Source organism: Lampetra fluviatilis, chromosome 2 (genome assembly GCF_964198595.1).
Source record: "Lampetra fluviatilis chromosome 2, kcLamFluv1.1, whole genome shotgun sequence".
Classification (NCBI taxonomy): domain Eukaryota; kingdom Metazoa; phylum Chordata; class Hyperoartia; order Petromyzontiformes; family Petromyzontidae; genus Lampetra; species Lampetra fluviatilis.
In genome coordinates this window covers 29,117,654-29,138,583 of record NC_136276.1, presented here as the reverse complement: position 1 = coordinate 29,138,583, position 20,930 = coordinate 29,117,654, and the positions used below count along the sequence as shown (strand labels likewise).

Below are 20,930 nucleotides of genomic sequence, written 5' to 3'. Positions count from 1 at the left end.
GCTAAAATTAGGGCCTCCTTAAGCTGCGACCATTGCTCTCTCAAGGTACCGACGATGTCACAATTCACCTCGCGCCTGCGGACGAGAATTGTATCGCTCCATCTCCATTTCCCTCCCATTCCATTGTGTTTCTCGGCCCCACCAGGCGTCAAACCGTTTGTTTTAGTGATACGTCTTACCAACCCCCCCCCCCCCCCTATTTTTTAGACTCCTATATATTATCAAATCCATGTGTTCCTCATTTTATCTATCGGTGCAAATCCAAGCGTGCATCTCGCCATGCTTCTTTTGCGCACCCTTCTAGAACTTGTTCCATTTTTCGTCATTACCTTCCCATATTTCTTTATCGCCATGTTTTGGCGGGTAAGAAACACCAACATTGTTTACACACTGGCATGCTGCTTTCGCATCGGGTTTAAAAAAAAGCACACCCAACCTGCTCTCTCATCCTCCTCCTTCATTTCATTAGGGGCCGTCCATAAATGACGTCACGCGATTTTTGACCCCCCCCCCTCGTCACACGACGTCACAAAGTCAGGCCCCCCTAAAATATGATGTCACAAAGCTCTGCCCCCCCCCAAAACAACATGCTTCAAATCGCTTTAAACAATTGTCATTGTAGTGCGTATTTAATGTGGCGCTGCACTCTGATGTTGTAGGAGAAAACATTTATTAAAAAGTATTTAATTAAGTAGAACGTGTTGTCTATATTTATTTAAAGTTGTACATTTTCATGTGACGTCACATTTCTCACCCCCCCCCCTCGTCACGCATCGTCACAAATGTCTGACCCCCCCCCTCCCGCAGGTGAGTGACGTCATTTATGGACGGCCCCTTATTTGAATCTTTCCACATCCAATCACCTGCCATAGGAATCCCATTTTGCAGTTGCCCCTCTGACAGATCTAATTGTTACTGGACTTGTTTTACACGAGGTGTCCTCTTGCACTGTTGATTTGAGGACACCTGATTGATGGCCGGGATGAAGAGAATAATGACATTTTTGAGGCCAAGCCACGAATATTGCATCGTGATGTGCGGACTTACTGCCTGATAAACTGTACAGCGTCTTCATACTTCATCCCACTCTCGATCAGCGCCAACGCCACCAACACTGGAGCCCTGAGAGTGAACACGGCAAAGCCCGTCACGTCACCAGCAAAGTGGAAATGCATATCTCAAGTTAAAATGAGTGTCATTCAAAACCAGTTTGTGGGTATGTATGTTAAACTTCTTTCGCACCGTACGTAGCCAACTGTGCTAATCGGAGGCGTTGTAGTGGTGATTTTGTAGGTGGATGTAGCGCGCATTAGGAGTTTGCAATAAAAAAGCACTCGATAATGGTGCCTTTTTCCCAGTATCTAAGTATGAAAGGTCACATGATGTAGCTGCTCACCCTGAGCTATGAATGCTCTGATTCGTGTAGCATTGTCTTTGCACTGTTCGCATTTTGGCATTCCCTGGTCTGATAATGGTGACACTCGGCCCTAAGAAGGCTGTGTCTGGTGTAGGCCCAATCGGTTTCATGGACGATGCAAACATTATCAGAACATGTTTATTTGCACGTTCATCACTAGTACGTGTGGTTAATGCAGACTTAATTCCTTGCAAAACGTTTCTATTTGGTGTTTGAATATCGTCACCTGTTGTATTGCAAGAAAAGGGAAAAACCTATTATTTTTCAAAAAGTACTTTTCGGACGCTCAGATGGGAAGTAAGAGCGAGTCATGGGCGAGCGTTGAACTTCTGCTGTGTGCCGAATTGATGTTAAGTCTCCAAGGGCAGGGAGGGTTGTTTCCTTTTGTCCGATTGATCCAAGCGCACAGATTCCCAGCACCTCCCTCGCGACGTATCCACGGCTCAATCGCAACGCTCCCTTTGCCTGCGAGCCGTGGGCTGCTTATTTACCTGCTCTAGCGATTCTGCATTGATTAATTGGAAAAGTCTCGGGTGCCAGGTTGAAGAGCAGACATGCTCGACTTACAACGGAGTCTTTTCCAATGGCGTATTCAGAGTGCAATGGTCTATACCAGTGGTTCTCGACTTCTTTTGGATTTGCGTGCCCCCCCCTCGCCTCCAATCAAGACCACTGGTCCCTGTGGTTCCCCCACCCCCCACATTTCTAAGGCAACACTAAACATAATTTGTATGATATTGCCTCCAATTCAATGCGGTACCGGTTAGACATGCGTGCTATTTTGTGTATTGGTGTGTTTTGCAATGTGCTGCTTGACATTCCCCCGCCGACGTTCATAATATCTCCTGCACGGTGTCCATGCTGCAGCCTGTGACCTCCCTGAAAGGCCTTCACGACCTCCCTCAGGGGTGGGGTGCGCCCCACGGATTGAGAACTGCTGGTCGATGCCATTCTTCGGAATCAGAACTTGAGTTGCGTTGTGTGCCACGTGTCCATTAGGCACGCGGTGATTACGACTGTGAAGGCGCGTGCAACAGATTGTGCATCTGTGCGCTAAGCATATGAACCTCATGGTCGGACCCCGAGGTCCTGAATAAACGGAAGTCGAAATCGTAATTAATTGATAATTTTTTGGCGACTCCGTCCCACCGCGCACATAAACGCAGCGACCCATCTGGCGCGGATCATTCTGTTGTCGTGTCGTCCAAGCGCAGCGAGGATTAATGCGCAGAAGAAACAAAACTTTGAAACGTTGATTAGCGCATCGTGTAGAGCTCGTTGAGAGGAATTGATTGCCGTATCGTTCGTCTTCAACGGACATAAAATGACGTTGCAACGCAGTTTATGCGAGAGCCGTGGCTTATGGGACCTCGGGGTCCTGCCATAAGGTTCATATGTAGATTGCTATAACTCGAGGCTAATGAAACGAAGAAGACTGACAATGAATGGGGACATGCAAGATGGACAATAGAAAAAATATGGTATAAAACAAGACCTAGGTTACTTGATTTTTTGTAATCACAAGCTGGTATTGTAATGACCTAGACAAATAGTGAAATCGTCGACAAAGGCCGGGTAATAATTAACTGATTATGATTTAATTCAAGAGTCTATTCATTGCCCTTGAAGCTTGTTACCTAAAATCGAGAGGAGCTTCCATTCTCGAACACGTGGCGTGGCCGTACGTGAAATAAAAATGAGAAATTCGTACACCCACAATTCGATGCATGGTATTGTGAGCATAATAATCCGATTGTTTTCATCATTGCCTCCTGACCCACAGACACCAACCCAGCCCGTTATTGTGGAAGCTGAGTTGTGCACGATCCCTGTAAAAATTATCAGGCACCACTACACCAGAGTCCCACGTGGATTGACAACACCTGCAGTATTTACCGTGCTCCCGTGTGCAATGCAAAACAGAATGCTCCTTCACTTTACAGCAGTTGGTGGGGGGGGGAGTCCATTCTCTTGAGGATTTAAGGTCACCTGGCCCCTAGATGGGTGTGTTGCTGCCCCTTCAGAGGTTAGAGGCCTGTCAATGCTGCTTGGCTATTGTGAAATAGTTGGGCCCTTCATGGGGGGGGGGGGGGCAGTGGAGTTGGGTTAGACGGGGTCTGGTTCAAGTGAGGATTGGCGTAGGGAGGGGTGTTATGGAGTGGAGCGGATGGAGCGTTATCCTATTTCCTTACAACCCTTGAAATAACTCCCGAGAGATGCGTTTAGTCTGGAGACTCTAATTAGAGAGTGGCGACGCGAATGTGGGATATCGCATTCGTAAAAAAGGGGGTCCGACTTGGGTAGGGCAAGTGACTAGTCGGGACTGCAAACTTTAACGGCAGCCAATGGAAGTAATGTGCTTAAACAGGGACAATCCAAGGAGAGAGATGGGGCAACTAAATTATAGTATATTGTGTAAGTAAAATGGACTGCAGCTGCGTTTTAAAGCAGAGGTATGCGTGTGCACATGTTTACGTGTGTGCCTTTCACCCCGCCCACTTTTAAACGTTGGCACAAGTCCTTGCAAGCATTGATGGGGCTTTCTTAATCATAGCAGTTCCTTATTAAGCTATGGGAACACAGTGCTACTTTGTGGGTTCAAACGTAGCTGTAGGAGAACCTGGTATTAGGCTGTGATGTGGGCAAACACAAGAGGAGACTTGTGGGACGGACCACAGCCAATCGGAATAAAGGCAGGTTATGCGTGGACGAATTGGGGGTGCAGCAACAGCGCTTTGCATCTGAAGTCATTTAAAAATAAATAAATCTGTCCCCGATAAAAGGTTGGTTTAGCAGCAAAATATGTGGCGCCTAGTTTTCTGCACGTGGTATTATTGTACCGACACTAATACTAAGTGGTTGTACATATTTTTTTTCGGCCCTTCTCAATTCACTGCTCTGTTGGCCTTGGGATTTTTTTTATTTACCACATTTTACTGTGATGGTCAGTGCGCGTTGGTGAAGGGTCCAGGATCGGTTCAGATATCACTCGCCACTGATGTTAGCCATGACCCAAGAATGAAATTGAGCTCGCTGGGTTCGCAGCAGAATGCACTAACCACTGTGCCACCACTCCACTGTAGTATTTTGGTGACGTTTAAGGAATGTTCAGATCTAATGCTGTATCTAACAAATGTTCATGGCTGTGACGTATTTAAATTATCATGATCTAGAATGGCTAGAAATCGGAAATATGGTGCCAACATAAGCCTATGACCAACAAAATCCTAAAAACGAGAATTGTGTAAATTTGAGTCTGCCATAATTAATTACAAAAATGTTGAATTTTTTTTGTATTTAAATCTGAGCCTATGGAAGTTTTCATATTTGGATATTTTGAATGGTGACAATATAAAATGAAATCGTTAAATCAAACCCGTACTTTTAAAAATTTCGGCCCACTGTTTTTGTGCGTTTTTGATATTTGGTTAAGAATCACACTCGGGTTGCTGGGTTCATGGTGCAGTGTGCTAATTATTGTGCCAACAATCCTCCGCAAAGACTGTAGAGGCCCTGATTGCAGCTTGTGTCCTCTTCCTTCCTCGAATCACGGAAAACCACGCGGCATTTGCGACAGATGGAGGTGGCAGCCAGGACATCGTGATTTATGTAACATCACCCTACCCCATTCCCCTCAATTCCATTTAGAGATCTATTTTTTGTTTTTTGGACTTCTCGATTGAATCGTGGACTGGTTTCCACTAGGCCAGCGAACCACAAGTAATCCGTGTGGAAAGGCCTGCCTCGACTCACCCCGGACACTGCCTTTTAATAATCCCTTAATGGGGACAGATGATAATGCTGGAACAAAAAACAACACCCAAGCGCTTATCAAAGGCACTGCGGTGAAGTGGCCTTGTTTAGCACGTGGCACTTAGGGAAAACGTGACGGCTGTGATGAAGGTGGAGGAAAACAGTTCTGCTGTCGATGGGGACAATTTTCAAGCGACGATTTTGGCACGAGTGCTTGTACTCGTGATTTAGTTTTTGTGTGTGTCGCGTGCGTCGCCTTGTTTTTGGGTGATGTGAAAAGCCTGTGTGAATTAACCACGCCGTTACGGAACATGTGAAAATGGAACGAAGCATGGGCAACAGGGCTCTGCCGCCTTATTGGTAGCATGCGATGCCTGTACATGTGCACAGTTTTTTGTGGAATTGTGTTTTTGTTATGTCGGTGTCATTTGCATAATTTCCACACAGTTGTTGGGAATGCTTTCATAGTTCAGTAATATATTTTATTGTCTGGTATGTTGTTGGTCATCGGTGAGTGAGTGGTGTAAATGCTTGCGGTTATCTAGGTCTAAAAAGCTGAAATTTGGCAGAAATGTAGTCGAGGCTCCGCTTGAAATGATAAAATATGAAAGTCAAAATGTAAGATTTCCAGGTCTCCTGAAATGTATCATTGTTGAACCCAGACTTTTGTGAACTTTCGCATGTGGATGGCTTTAAGAGGCACTGCATCCAGGTTAAACACCAGATAGTAAAATCCAAAGACAACATTTTTCATTTTCATATACCAGCAATTGGGGGGGGGGGGGAGAATATTTTCAGGTTTTTTAACCCATTGTACCAGTTTAAAGGGTAAAAACCTACTAATATATTTTGCCACTGGTAAAGGAGGTCTCATAGTGTAAATGCTTACCCCGAGCTCTCAATACTCTGATAGTGCGCTGTTTTTGAGTTGTACGCCTTTTGGCGTCATCTGGTCCAACACCAATGGAGACTAGGCTCTAAGAAAAGCTGTCTCGGGTGTGGACCAATCAACTTCAAGGACAGTGCATATAATTATCATCATCAGAGTTGTTTCTTTTTGTTTGCATTTTGACTGCTTGTGTTGTGGTTATTGCAAACATGATGCCCTGTATAAAGGTGTCAGTTTTTGTACCAGTTGAAAGGGTAAAAACCTACTAATAAATGAAATCTTGCTTCTTGAGGTTTTCATTTGCGGCTGAATGCAAATACTTTACTGTATTCTATTTAACTGCCTGAATGTGGGGTGGGGGTGGTGGATTCTAGTATCGGCACCCATTCCCAAAATAACTCTTGTCATCAGCAAGATAACTCTTGAAATCCTCATGGTTACTCGTCGATAAGCATGGATAATACAATGAATGTTTAATCATTTTGGGTTACGCCTCTTAGCCACCAAAACAAGGATAATAGGATAACATTCGCACTTCTGGGTAAGCATCTGCAGATAAAGGCAGACAATAGGATTTATCTCAAATTATGGGTAACTTGTGTGCATGACAGAATACATTTGGGGTCAGTCTTTATCTGTGAAATTCGGCCAATAAGAATCCATCTGCGAAATGTCACCTACATGTGCTTGTATGCATGCAGGTACGTATTTGTGTACACGCGCACGTGTGTGGAGCGGCGGTGTAGCGGTTTGCGCGCTGCGCTTCAAACCCGGTGTCCCCAGTTCGATTCCCACTGACGGCCAACACCAGTGATGATTATCCGAACCGGTTTTGGGACTCCGCTAGGTTGACTGGAGCAGTGTGTAAACATCGCCACTGGGGAGACAAAGGCGGTCGGGCGTGGTGCTGGCCAGCCACCCCCTCGTGTGCCGTGTCGGCCTTTCATAGGTGCTCGCTAACAGCACTTGCCCTATAACAGTCTGTTACAGGCTATACTGGGGAAAATCTTTGTCTTTGTACACAGTATCTAATGAGAGCATTTAGATACTGTGTATCTTGCGAGATGCAAAATTTGTCTTTATACCAGAGGTCGCAAACGGGTTTTGATTCCTTACCGTACCCGGCCGCACCAGGGTCGCAAACGGGTAGCCGGGTATCGGGTAGGGTACGGGTATCGGGTACCCGGTTGCGACCTCTGCTTTATACACGTGTTTACGTATGCCGTTGCTGAGCTATTTGTCGTCATCCTTTGCAAGACATGCTTACCTGCCCAGACCAGCAACGCAGTGGACTGCTACACACGAGCCCGGGTCCTCGCGAAACTTTGTCTTGAGAAGGCTCAGCCAATCGTCGACCACTTTCCCAGGGGGTGGGGCGCCGTCGTCAAACTGCCAGTCCTGGTTACAGCGAAAACATCAACACGCTCCCTTTTTATTTATATCTCGCCTTGCCCCGAACAATGTCTGTGACACCAAAGGAAAAAGTTCAAATCGGTCACCCAACCCCTGCACAAAATGGCACCTTAAGTTTGCGGTCCAGATAGCTGGGACGGTGGTGGCCATTGCACTTAAACCAAACCTATGTTTTCAATTTTACCAGGTAAGGCCCACTGAGCGATATAGCTCTTTGTCAGAAGCGACCTGGCCACACATGACAACTCGGCGAAGTGGCTTATGTGGAAATTTATAGCAGCCCAAACCTCTAAGCACATTTTGATTCTAAATGTGGAGGGGGAAAAACCGGAGGACCCAGACAAAATCCACGCAACCACGGGGGGGCGGTGGGGGGTGACATGCAAGCTCCAAATATACAGGGGCCGGGATCGAACCCACGACATCCTGAGGCGCACTTTTCCTGTAATGCAGCACTGGAGAGAAGCAGCGAGGCTTGGTGGATGTCACGCACGAATGTTGCGTAACTCCCCTTGCCGTGAGCGTCGAGGTCGCCATACCCTGGGATTGCCAGGAGAAGGCAGGCGAGCAGAGTGCAAGCTGTATGGGGTCGAGGTGTGGGGCTTCTCCAGTTTCATGCCACTTATACACGCTCATGAAGTGGCTGAAAACATCTTTAATATGTTGAGGACTGCAGAGCTTTGGAAATTTGTTGGTGCCAGCTCACTGCCTGGCAGCTGCCTTCCGGATCGTCTGCGGTTCTTCGGAGATTGCGAGATGCAATTTGCACGCACGACAACGCTACATATACAAACGAAACGCTGTTATCATTATTATTTGAACTCTCAAACGTTGAAGGGGTGTTCGCTTTTTCAGTGGCTTCCAAATAATGTTATTGCCAGGTAGACGCAAGCAGCAGCATCATTCCTTTTGCAGGGAATGGGAAATGCAGGGGCAGTGGGTGGTAAAAAGCAGCCGATCATTTACCTGCGTGTTTAAATCTCACGTAACGATATTTATTATATTTCGATTTAAAGCTTTCGTGACTGCAGGGATTCATCTTCTTGGTTCTTTCGGTAAAGTCGCGTAGAATGGAAATAATAATAAAATAATAAAAATAAAACATAATAAAATAATTCTCACGACGTTTAGGCTGCATGCGTTGTGGCCGAAACGTCGTGAGAATTATTTTATTATGTTTTATTTTTATAATTTTATTATTTCCATTCTACGTGACTTTACCGAAAGAACTGTAGTACCGTCGAATACAGGTCGACACCCGGGGTTGAGGCACACTGAGTTTTATTACAACAACCGTCGTGACATACACACTTGAGGGGGTATCGGCCCCCTCACCCGTCTTTCTGGGGACACACCTCCTAGCTAACCCTAGCCTGCCTCAGAGTCCTCCTCTCGTGGACTAGGGGAGGCTATCTTGGCCCGACACTGGTCAGTCGGGCCCGGTACTCAGAGTCCAGACCAACACTGGCTCTGGCTCTGGCACCACGCCACTGGCTCGAGCCTGCGCGGTCCTGACAAGGACGGCGTAGCAGGGGGAGACCAGGGCTCTATCTGGGACGTCTTCCGTCTTCTCTTCTTAGCTAACCCAACTCTCTCTAGCCCCCCGATACATTCCCCTTTTATACATCCCCCTCCCTGAGGGGTGGGGCCCCGGGGGATCGTAACGTCCGAAGCGCGGACGTCGTAGAGGGCACCTGCCCGTGCACTGACGTAGCCCCGCCCACTGTGCTAGTTTCCCGTTGGATCCCATACATATCAGCTCGACACATATTCCCTCCGTAAGACCCCTACATCACCCCCCCCTGTACAGCTCGCAGCCGTCCCGGCTGCAACATCGACAATAAAAGTTTATTCAGCCCTCGATACCCCAGCGTGTGCCTAATTTTTTTTCAACAATAACGCAACGAGCAGAACAACAGGAAGAAAGAAAAAAAATAACCCGACGAACCCCCCCCGCGAATAAATACGAAAACCGTAGGACGAGCGTATATACACGTGTTTCTTTACCTGGAGTCCCCCTCCAGCCCCCCACAGAAGACGCACAACACACACAACACACACAACACACACAACACACACAACACACACAACACACACAACACACACAACACACACAACACACACAACACACACAACACACACAACACACACAACACACACAACACACACAATAATCGTACAACGCAGCGCGGCACGTGCCGGGAACACAGCACGGACGCCCCACACCGTGAGCACAACATGCGAATGTACACCGGAAAGAGAAGCCACAAAAGACTCAAAAAAATTTTTTTTTTTTCTTCTCTCTTTTTTTTCACAAGAGTTTGCGCATTTTTGCGCGCGTCCTCGCCGCCGGCCCGTCACACGGGACAGGCGCGGCCGGCAGGTCGTCGGCCGGCAGGTCGTTGGCCGGCAGGTGTTCATCACAGAGCGAGTCTGTTGCCGACGTCGCAAGACCCTCAGCATCACCTGCGGGGGTCGTCGGGCGTGAGCCCGTCACTCCCGGTGCGCCTGGGGGTGGGACAGCCGGCAGCACGTTAGGCGGGAGCAACGGGGAAGACCCCTCTGAGTCGGACGCCCCCCCACATGCTTGGCCACGCGCGTGTGTAGTGGGATCTCGCACCGCAACGAAGGGTTTTAGCCTGGCAGGGTGTACAAACCACCGGCGCCTCCCCCATTGAATGCGCACGCACTGAGGTCTCAGGACCTCAACCACCTCGACGGGACCCCGCCACGGTCGCAGCAGTTTAGAGGAGGACGCGAGCGGTACCTGGGGACAGTGCAACCATGCCCTGTCCCCCGGCTTCCACTGTATTTCATGCGCGCGACCCATTCTGAGGCGCTCATTAGCCCTCTGCCGCCTGGCAGAATTTTGCATGGCAGCATCCCGAGCCTCCGTTAATTTTTCCAGGTTGAATTTAACGTGTTCGGCCAATTGAGTTTTTCCTTGCGGCGCCGGGATCTGCAGTTGGGCCTGAACAGGTGGCTCCGGTTCGCGGCCATACATAAGGAAAAAGGGGGAAAATCCCGTCGCAGTATGGGGGGCCAACCGGTATGCTGACAGGACCCCCTGAATTTTCAAATCCCAATCCGTCTGTGAGTCAGAAACGTGCTGCGACAGCATCGACGTGATGGTACGATGCAACCGCTCGACCATCCCGTCGGTTTGTGGGTGATATGGAGAGGTGCGAATCTTTTTAGTGCCAAGGATGTCACAGACCTGTTTGAGCAATTTGCTTGAAAATTTTTTACCCTGGTCGGTCAGCAGCCTCTCGGGAGCACCTTTGTCAAGGACGTATCCCTGGACAAAGGCCTCCACGATGGCTGCCGCCGACTGGTTGGCCAGGGGCCAGGCCATAGGCCAGCGCGTGAAATATTCAACCCCGGTTAGCAAATACCTATTTCCCCTAGGGGTGGCGGGGAACGGTCCTAGAATGTCCAGCGCGACGAGTTCGTTCACCCGGGAAACCCTGATAGATTGCAGGGGCGGGTTCGACTCCTTCGCTGGTGGTTTGCGCTGCGCACATCTAGGGCACGATGCTAACAAATCCCCGACATCCCTTGTCATGCCCGGCCAAAAGAAATCAAGTTGGAGCAAGGCCAGGGTCTTTTGGGTACCCAGGTGGAGGAGGCGCTCGTGAGCGGCCCACACCACCCTACCCCGTAACCCCGAAGGGACCACTAGCCGGTGGCGATGGGATTTCCCGTCCCAATGCATTAACAACCCACCGAGCATTTCCCATGCGTCGGCATCACCCCTCCCCCGCCCCCGGTCCCTGACGCGGCGGCGCAACGCAAGGAGGGAAGTATCTTCCATTTGCAACCGGCCCCATTCCGTAGCAGGCAACCCCAACAGGGAATCAGAACCCTGTTGTGCGATAGAATTAGTCATTGATGCTGCGTCATCAGCAGCCGCCAAGACCGGGACAGGCAATTCAGCAGGATGCCTGCACCGACCCGACCCCAGGAGGCATGCGCATTCGGGGGTGGTCGGCATGCGTGACGGGGCGTCCGCGTTGGTGTGGCGAACGCCCTTACGGTACGTGGTCTGAAAATCAAAATCCTGGAGAACCTCCAGCCATCGAGACAATTGTCCCGATGGTTGTTGGACTCGCAGGGCGTACTGTAGCGCTGCATGGTCTGTACGGACGGTGAAACACTGTCCGTACAGATACGGCCGGTACTGCTGGATGAAGTAGACAATTACCAGCAGTTCCCGACGCGTGACACAATATCGTTGCTCCGCTGGAGACAACACTCGGCTACCGTACGCGACCACCCGTTCGACGCCCTCGACCACCTGGGACAGCACGCCCCCAATACCTGTGTTGCTCGCGTCAGTATCGAGCACAAAGGGTTTTGAGAAATCTGGATAAACCAGGGGAGGGGCATTAACCAGAGCGTCCCGAAGTGAGCGAAACGCAGCCTCCTCCTCCTGTCCCCAATGGAAACGGACCCCCTTTGACGTCAAAGCGTGCAGGGGTTTAGCAATGGTGGCAAAGTCCGCGACAAAACGTCGGTAGTATGACGCGAAACCCACAAAGCTCCTGACCTCTCCCACCGAGGTGGGAGTCGGCCAGGAGCTGACGCACTGCGTTTTGGCGGGATCGGTAGCAATACCCGAGCGCCCTACGATGTGCCCCAAATAACGTACCGATTCGCGCAACAAATGACACTTTTGGGGTTTAAATTTCAAATTAGCAGCCCGCATTTTGAGGAAAACGGCCCGCAACCTCTGGAGATGCTCGTCAAATGTTCTGCTAAAGACGATAACGTCGTCCAAATAGATTAAACACGAATCCCACTGCAATCCAGCCAAAACCAATTCCATCAATCGCTGGAAAGTCGCCGGCGCCGAGTGTAATCCCATCGGCAACCGGTTAAATTGGAAGAGACCATGTGGCGTACGGAAAGCGGTTTTAGGCTTAGATTCATCATCCAGAGGAAGCTGCCAGAATCCCGAAAGCAAATCCAATGTGGAGAAGAATCGCGCCCCCGCCAAGGCGTCGAGTGATTCATCAATACGGGGAAGCGGGTATGCGTCAGCAACGGAAATTTTGTTGAGGCGGCGAAAATCGACGCAAAACCGCAACGATCCATCCTGTTTCTTTACCAGAACGATCGGTGCTCCCCACGGGCTGGTAGAGGGAGAAATGATATCGGCGGCTAACATGTCATCAACAGCCGATTTGACATGGTCCTTCTCGGCGGGACTCAGCCGGAAGGGATTTTGGCGTATGGGCGCGCTGTCACCAGTATCAATATGGTGACGCAGCAAATGGGTGCAGCCCAGATCGAATTTGTTTTGACTAAACACATCGGCGAATTCGCGCAATAGTGTCCTAAGTTTTTGACGCTCTACATCCGACAGGTCCGTCGATCCCGCACAAAGCGCCTCAAACCACCCTTCATCGGTGTCCGAATGTGGAGTCGGCAGAGTGGCAGCATGCACGTGATTTGCGACAGACTCCTCACAGGGCACCGGCGTTGCGTGAGCAAGCACGGTCCCCTGGGGAATTACCACGGCCTGCGACCCCACATTGAGGACCGCGATGAAGGGGTCCCCGTCCCCCCTTACAATGGTCTGAGCGGGAATCAAATGCGGCCCGCTAACCCCAGCCCTAGATGGGCCGAGCAGGACACCCTGGTCCCCAACACCCTTAGCGAAGGGCCTACGAAGCTTCAGGGGTACCAACATTTGTGCCCCTGGCGGCACGCGAACCGTCTGAACTACAAACGCGGGTACCGTCGCGAGCGCCGAACGATCCGTAGTAGGGGAAGGCAAAAACGCCATCCGCCGTCCCGACGGGAGTTCAATGCAACCCTGATTAATCATGATCCGAATCGGCATTTTGCCCAAGAAATCCGTCCCCAGCAGGCACGGAACCGCCAGCGAGGAGGACACAAAAATAGGGCCGGACAATTTAATATCACCGATCGAAATTTGCGCGCGAATCTGCCCCATGATACCCAGTGAGCCCCCGTTAGCAGCGTAGAATGGCACATTAACCGGTAGCAAGGGACGACTTTGGACAGGGAGAATGTTGTATATTAGTTCCGAAATGATGGTTGCCGACGCACCTGTATCGACGAGGATACGCACTTCGACCCCGTCAATATACCCTACTATGGCCGACGAGCCCGACGGCGCAGCTAGAACGCGATGGGCCAACACGGACCACTGGGCTGGTTCGAATTTGGTCCCCATAGTGGTTCGTGTTGGCCCCATGGTGTGCAATGTTGGCCCCCCGTTCGTTGCGGTGTGTACATGTGTAACGGGTGTGTGCTTTGGCCAAACATGTGGGGTGCCGCGACTCGCCGGGTCATGTCGGTGGAGCTTGGGAGGAGGAGGAGGAGGGCCGGCGTCCCGGCGAGGCGTCGTCCCCCGCTGTCGAGGGGAACGGCACCCCAAGGCGACGTGGCCCCGGACGCCGCAGTTATAGCAGCGCGGGAGCGCAGGTGGTGAAGACGGGCGGTCGGGGCGGGTCGGGCCATCCCGGTCCGCCCGCGCTCCCATCCGTTGCTGCTGTCGGAAGTCGGCGGCGTAGACCTCCTCCGTCGGTGAGGTGACGGCAGCCACCGTACGGCCGGCAGCTGCCCTGCTGGCCTTCCTTCGCTGCGACAGGAGGTTGGCGTGGAGGAGGCGCGCCGCTTGGAGGGAACCCATCTCCACGTCCTCCTGCGCGACGATGGTGACGTCTAGGTCGTCCGCCAGCAGAAGGATCTTCTCGGTGACCATGGCGTCGACGCCTTGGTCATCCATACGAGGGAAGGCCGTCTTTGCGAGCGCCAGAAGGCTGGTACGGTAGGCGAGGGGCGACTCCTTCGCACCCCGCTGGCGGTCGTAGAATCGCTGCCTACACTCCGCCGAGGGTCCGTAAACCCCAGCCAGCAATTGCAGCGCCATCTGAAGAGTAGAGCGCTTGTCCCTCGATGCGGACGTAAGAGCGGCGAGGGCGTCGCCGTCAAGGAGCGCCGGTAGTGCGCAGAGGGCTTCGTCGTCTGACCACCCCGCCATCTCTTGATGCGCGAGGAAGCGCCGCTGAAATCCCCCCCAGTCGCCCTCCTCAGCCACGAACTCCTTCAGCGGGGGTAGTCTTTGGTGTAGTGCCGCGACCCCCGTGGAGGGCCGCACTTTGATGTCCCCGCGACTCGGCCGAGCGTCAGCACGAACGGCAGCTGTAATTGCCTGTCGCGCAGATAGTGACGCTCCGTCCGAAGGCGGTGACGCGGCAGCTCCAGCGGAGTCGATGTCGGACCCCAAGTTGAGGTTGGCCACGCCCTCGGCAGCTGCTGCGGCGATGGCGGGACTTTCAAAAGTGCCGTCGTTAGAAATGGCGGGAAGGTGCAACGGCCGTCGGCTGTCCTCGCCTCGCGGTGGTCCAGCAGCCCCCAGCCGAGTGATGGTCTCGAGTGTGGCGGTAGCAGCGTATAGCAGCTCCGCCAACCTCGCGTGCGCCAGCCGCAGCCCGTCGGACAGCAACTCCCCTTCCTCCCGATGGCCCGGTAAGGACGCATTCGGTCCCGGCTGCTCGTTGGCCCCATCAGCCGTCTCTGGTACCGCACTTCCCGCGGTGTCCTCCGCCTCCTGCACCCCGGCCCGAGCTGTTCGGCGCGTGTCCATGTTCGTTGTTGTTTACTTCTGACGCCAGATGTAGTACCGTCGAATACAGGTCGACACCCGGGGTTGAGGCACACTGAGTTTTATTACAACAACCGTCGTGACATACACACTTGAGGGGGTATCGGCCCCCTCACCCGTCTTTCTGGGGACACACCTCCTAGCTAACCCTAGCCTGCCTCAGAGTCCTCCTCTCGTGGACTAGGGGAGGCTATCTTGGCCCGACACTGGTCAGTCGGGCCCGGTACTCAGAGTCCAGACCAACACTGGCTCTGGCTCTGGCACCACGCCACTGGCTCGAGCCTGCGCGGTCCTGACAAGGACGGCGTAGCAGGGGGAGACCAGGGCTCTATCTGGGACGTCTTCCGTCTTCTCTTCTTAGCTAACCCAACTCTCTCTAGCCCCCCGATACATTCCCCTTTTATACATCCCCCTCCCTGAGGGGTGGGGCCCCGGGGGATCGTAACGTCCGAAGCGCGGACGTCGTAGAGGGCACCTGCCCGTGCACTGACGTAGCCCCGCCCACTGTGCTAGTTTCCCGTTGGATCCCATACATATCAGCTCGACGCATATTCCCTCCGTAAGACCCCTACAGAACCAAGAAATGTATTATCTCGTCACCACGTGCGAGAGAGTCGTCTTACTTCGCTGTAAATCGCCGCGCGGGTGAACGCAGATAAACCACTTTGGCAGATGTGCACATTGGGCAGGGGCCACGTGGGTATTTAAACTCATTCTAATTATGGTCTTGGTATTTCTTGGCCTTACCTGCCCTTTAAATGTCACAGCTCCGTGTTCTGCCGATGAGGACGGGCGCGTCTGCGTGTCTTTATCTGAGCGGGGTAATAATGCTGGCGATGCTGTGTTTATATTGGGGGGAGTGCTGGGTTGATTTTTTTATAATCTGCGCGCAGAGGGGTAAAAACGGGCTACTTTGAATATCCACATTCCCTCTTTCATGTGCGTTAGGGGTTGTATGTATCCACAATTGCAGAATTATTTTCCTGTTGTGTTAGAAAACGGGAATTGTCTCCACCAGATACACAAGCAGAATATTTATGACCCAGGTGACTTTTAAAAAGGAGACCTAGGTTACAAGGGCAAATACAAACACCGGCAGAGACAGAATGATAATATTTCATTCGATAAAAAATCCAATTCCATAAACATTCTCGTAATTTATGTGCCCTATCATATTAAATACAGTAAAACCTTGGATTGCGAGTAACTTGGTCTGCGAGTGTTTTGCAAGACGAGCACAAATTGTAATTAAATACTATTTTAATAAACGAGCGAGGTCTTGCAATACGAGTAGTACGTGTATACGCTTTGTCTGCCGAGCGTCACGTGATCACAACTGATATACGAGTGTCTCGCTCGTTACAAATGGCATCGGGGGGAGGGATCTTTAACGGCCACTGTGAAGCTGACAGCGCGTATATATATGTTGTGGTTAATACACCCACAGATATTAACCAGGGCAGCCTGCTGTATTTGAATCGGAACCTCTTCTATAAGCTGCCGCTGGGCCACACCATCGTCCCAAATGAACATTCTTATCGACGAGGACTGACCAATGCATGCCCCCCCCCCCCGCATACTGATAATGGAAAGAATCCCATTTTTGGCGAGGTAACATTTACCGGATAGTGTGGTTAAAAATACAAGGTTTTGTCCGTGAAATAATGACTGTAAATGAGTTTGCGCTAAGTTGACGAGACTCCACAACAGTGGGTATCACCAGGGCTCTGGGTAACTGACCGCGGAGGCTTGGAATTCTGGCCTCACCTGGTGAGGTTAGCAGTGAGAGTGAATGTCTCTCCGTTGCCGTCTTCCCACTGGACCTGTGAGCGGTCGGATAAAAAGGCTCGTCGTGTTTCAGCCACAGGCCGTTTTGTTACTGTAGCACTGCTAGCCTTTACACCATTGGAACCTCATTTGCCAGTAAAAAATATGATAATTGGTTTTTTTACCCTTCTATCTGGCAACAAAACTGACACCTTTTATTTTTATTTTTTACTGGCAAATGAGGTTTCCAATGTGTTAAATGCTTACCCCGAGCTCTCATACTCTGATGGTCCATTGTCTTTGAGTTGTGCGCCTTTTGGCGTCATCTGGTCCAACCCATGTGAGACTAGGCTCTAAGGAAAGCTGTCTCGGGTGTGGACCAATCAACTTCAAGGACAGTGCATACATTATCAGAGTTGTGTTTTTTGTTTGCATTATGGCTGCAGGTATTGTGGTCTATATAAAAAAAGTGTCAGTTTTGTTGCCAGATAGAAGGGCAAAAAAAACTATTATCACTGCCAGCCTTATACAACAAGGGCAGACCCTTCTCTGAGAAAACACAGCTGCAACTGGCTGACATTAAAAAAACCCCACAGAGGCACCCCTCTGTGGGCGTAGGCTTCGGGCCTTCTTCACAGAGGGGGTTCCCTGCTCTGCGTGAGTCTGCCTCGAATGGGGGTGACTTGCGCGTACGTGTGCTCGTGGTTCGCCGTGCTGCTCTGATCCAGGTGACCGACCGCGGTTCGGAAGCATAAACAAGAGATCAATGTATGCAAGGTGAGAGTGGTGGAGAGATCATGCCTTCACCGGAGCCCATTCCTCCACTTCACACTCAGCTCTCTGCCCCCCAATCCGCCACATCACCCACCCACCCCCATACCGCTGAGCTTCTCCAAACCCGGCGTAACAACGCCCCCCTACAATATTTACTTTAGTCTCATGTGTGCTGGCAGCCGTTGTGGCAAAACTTCGGTTAAATCGGGGGGGGGGCGGGAAATGAAAACCAAGTAGGACTGATTCTCCACCTTTGTAATGCTAAGGTTATCGCGAGCTCCCAGAGCGGCACGACCTACGTGTTGAGAGCCGTAGCCGTTGATTTATAGACAACTTTGCATCCATTCGTCGGCATAGGTTATGCAGCCAGCAAATGCACTATAAAAAAATAATACGGGTGCAAGTGTAGTTTAAGGGCTAAGTGCACTTGCTCATGAATTATGGGTTTAAAAAAAAAATGGATATTACAGTTGAATCCTTGGCCCTGAATTGTGCCAATTCATTGAATCGCGAAAGGGTGACAACTCTCTTCAACTCCACTTTTCTTGGTAACCTACACACACCTTATTGGTTCTTTCGGTAAAGTAACGTAAAAGGGAAATAATAAAAATAGAACATCATAAAATACAATTCTCACGACGTTTCGGCCACAACGCAAGCAGCCGTCCTCGGGTGAAGAACAGGTCTGTCGGAAAGAAAGACGCGTTCTTTCCGACAGACCTGTTCTTCACCTGAGGACGCTTGTTCTTCACCTGAGGACGGCTGCTTGCGTTGTGACCGAAACGTCGTGAGAATTGTATTTTATGATGATTTATTTGTATTATTTTATTATTTCCCTTCTACGTGACTTTACCGAAAGAACCAAGAAGATGAATCCCTGCAGTCACGAAAGCTTTAAATCGAAATTTGACCTACACACCGTTTGCTTATTGAATTGAACGAAACAAGGGCTGCGTCCACGTAAACAAATCATTTAACCCCCACAATGCACCATTATCTAAAGCCGCCCGAATACAAATCAAGTGGCATATCTGCATTTCCCATAAATATGCTAAATTCCTATTGATATGCAAATTATTTTGTTAAGGCGCACCTTCCCGCTCCAACCCAGCTCAAATAGACACTCCAAGCCTGGGGCGTGTCATTCAGACGCTGTCTTCTCGACAGACCTGTTTCTTCACCTGAGGACGGCTGCTTGCGTTGTGGCCGAAACGTCGTGAGAATTATTTTATTATGTTTTATTTTTATTATTTCATCACTTCCCTTCTACGTGACTTTACCGAAAGAACAAAGAAGATGAATCAAGTGTGCAAAATGCTCAGCGGTCCCATCCTCAAACCGGCTCCGCTCCTTTGTTCTGTGCTAAGATCTGCGAAGGGAAAAACCCTCTCAAAGCCACTCTGGTAAATGGGGGGCGCACTGTCATTTTAAACTCTTCTCATTATATTATACGAGCCGGGACTTTACAGACGAAACACGACCCGGTGTTTTCCCCCCCCCCGCAATGGCCAAACACTTTAAAAAAAGCCACCTTGCATGCTGGCAAATAAAAAAATAGCGTCAAATGTGGTGGCGCTTTTTATTTAGTCAAACATTTTCACCAGTTTTTTTCCCCCATCTAATTCTACACGGCTAGTTTTGCGCCCGTGTTCCAAGGTCGCGGTGTTTTTTTATTTTATTTTGGTCTTTGCGCACGGTTTGGCTTCTTCTCAGAGGAAGCCTGCTGCTCGTATTCCAGGCAGGGCCCTAGAACAGGAAGAGCGACTTTGCTTTCACAGCTGTGTCGCTGCCAAAGCGACCTCGCTGGGCTTGCCCCTCGGAGACCACCGCTCCACTCGGAGCGAACCGCGGCGCTACCCTCTCTCGCTACCTGTCTACCTGAGCTGGCGATGGAAATTCAACATTTCCGTTCCAATGGCCACTGTGCATAGGGGGACAACCACTGTCGGCTTCCCACACAAAGTGGGTTCTGGTTTTTGGCGACTGTGGAGGAATGGGAGAGATGAATTCCCTCCCCACCCCATCTGGGATTATTAGCATATTTTGGAAGGTATATATGAACAGTGGGCATGTAATGTTGCATTGATTCATCGATTTAAAATCAATACTTAAACTCACGACCCCTTTCATTGAATCCTCGATTCGTACGTGTTTTTTGTTGTTATTGCAGCATTGGTTTAATAAAAGCACACTCTCGACTGGTTTTGATATTAAGTGTCTCATCAGCAGTCAAGCTTGATTAAACCTAGTTGGACACAACATTAGCGTTGTTGTGGGGAACATGGGAATGATACAAAATAAGTTGATCGGATGCTTCCTTCCCATATTTGTTTCTCCACCTAAATGAGAGTTTTTTTTACACATCCCAGAAGGCTTTGACCGTTTTTTTCGGGAACATTGGTTTAATACACGCAAACTCTGAGGCGGTTTCAACAACATGCAGAATCGGGCCTTGCTTGAACCAATGATAGTGAAACTGCCAGATGTTTATAGACAAAGGACCCTCTTAGATATGGGGCCTTATTAACTATAAACATCTGGCAGTTTACTGTACAATTGAATTCATAAATACAATATTTTTGACCCCCCCCCATTTTATTTGGATTGTCTCGTTTGTACGATTTTGGTCACTCATTGAGCTTAAACATAACTTGAGCCTTGGATTTCTACAGATGGTGAATTATCTGCCTCAGACGTAATTCTTCTATGCATCTTTTCCATGCCTACGTGGAGCAAATAATATGCACAGCACGCATACAATGTCCTGTGTATGCGATTTCCGTTACAAATGCGGGTCTGACTAGACTAGTACATTTTAGGTTCTCACGATTATGATGGTGATCATTGATGATGATTGTGATTATTGATGGGGCCGTGTTGAACACCGGCTGGAACTTGAACCTGTGATTTCATGGCCGAGCACATTTGCTGCCGTAACAACGGAGATGTATCCGGACCACTGTGGAGAATATTGAGTGGGCGGTGATGACAACGTTCACTTCTGCTCACAATTTAAAGGACGCGTTTTGCATGCACTCATGTTGCCATCATCATCAACAACAACAACTGCCGTACGCCACTAAGTGGCGGTGCCTTCTACCGCTTTGCAACAAACGAAATCGCCCAACGTGGGTGTACCCTGCTGGGGTTCGCAGTGTTGGTTACAATTTTCTGTCGTTTTTGTGTAACTGGCACAACGTGTGTGTTCAAGGCAGCGTGGGGGCCCCACTGTGAGGAGTGGGGGGGGGAGTGTTCGAGGCACCAGATGCGGAATCTCA

General features: G+C 50.2%; 1 protein-coding gene across 2 annotated transcripts in view; it reads right to left on the bottom strand.

Moving 5' to 3' along the window:
- PTP4A1 (protein tyrosine phosphatase 4A1) overlaps positions 1 to 20,930 on the bottom strand; it is an 80,313-nt gene that overhangs the window by 2,415 nt on the left and 56,968 nt on the right. For both annotated transcript variants that reach the window (XM_078866135.1, XM_078866125.1), the window contains 2 exons: positions 7,327 to 7,457; positions 1,048 to 1,122 (listed from right to left, as the gene is read on the bottom strand). In XM_078866135.1, coding sequence (XP_078722261.1) covers positions 1,048 to 1,122; positions 7,327 to 7,457 — 206 coding nt within the window. The remainder of the gene's footprint in view (positions 1 to 1,047; positions 1,123 to 7,326; positions 7,458 to 20,930) is intronic.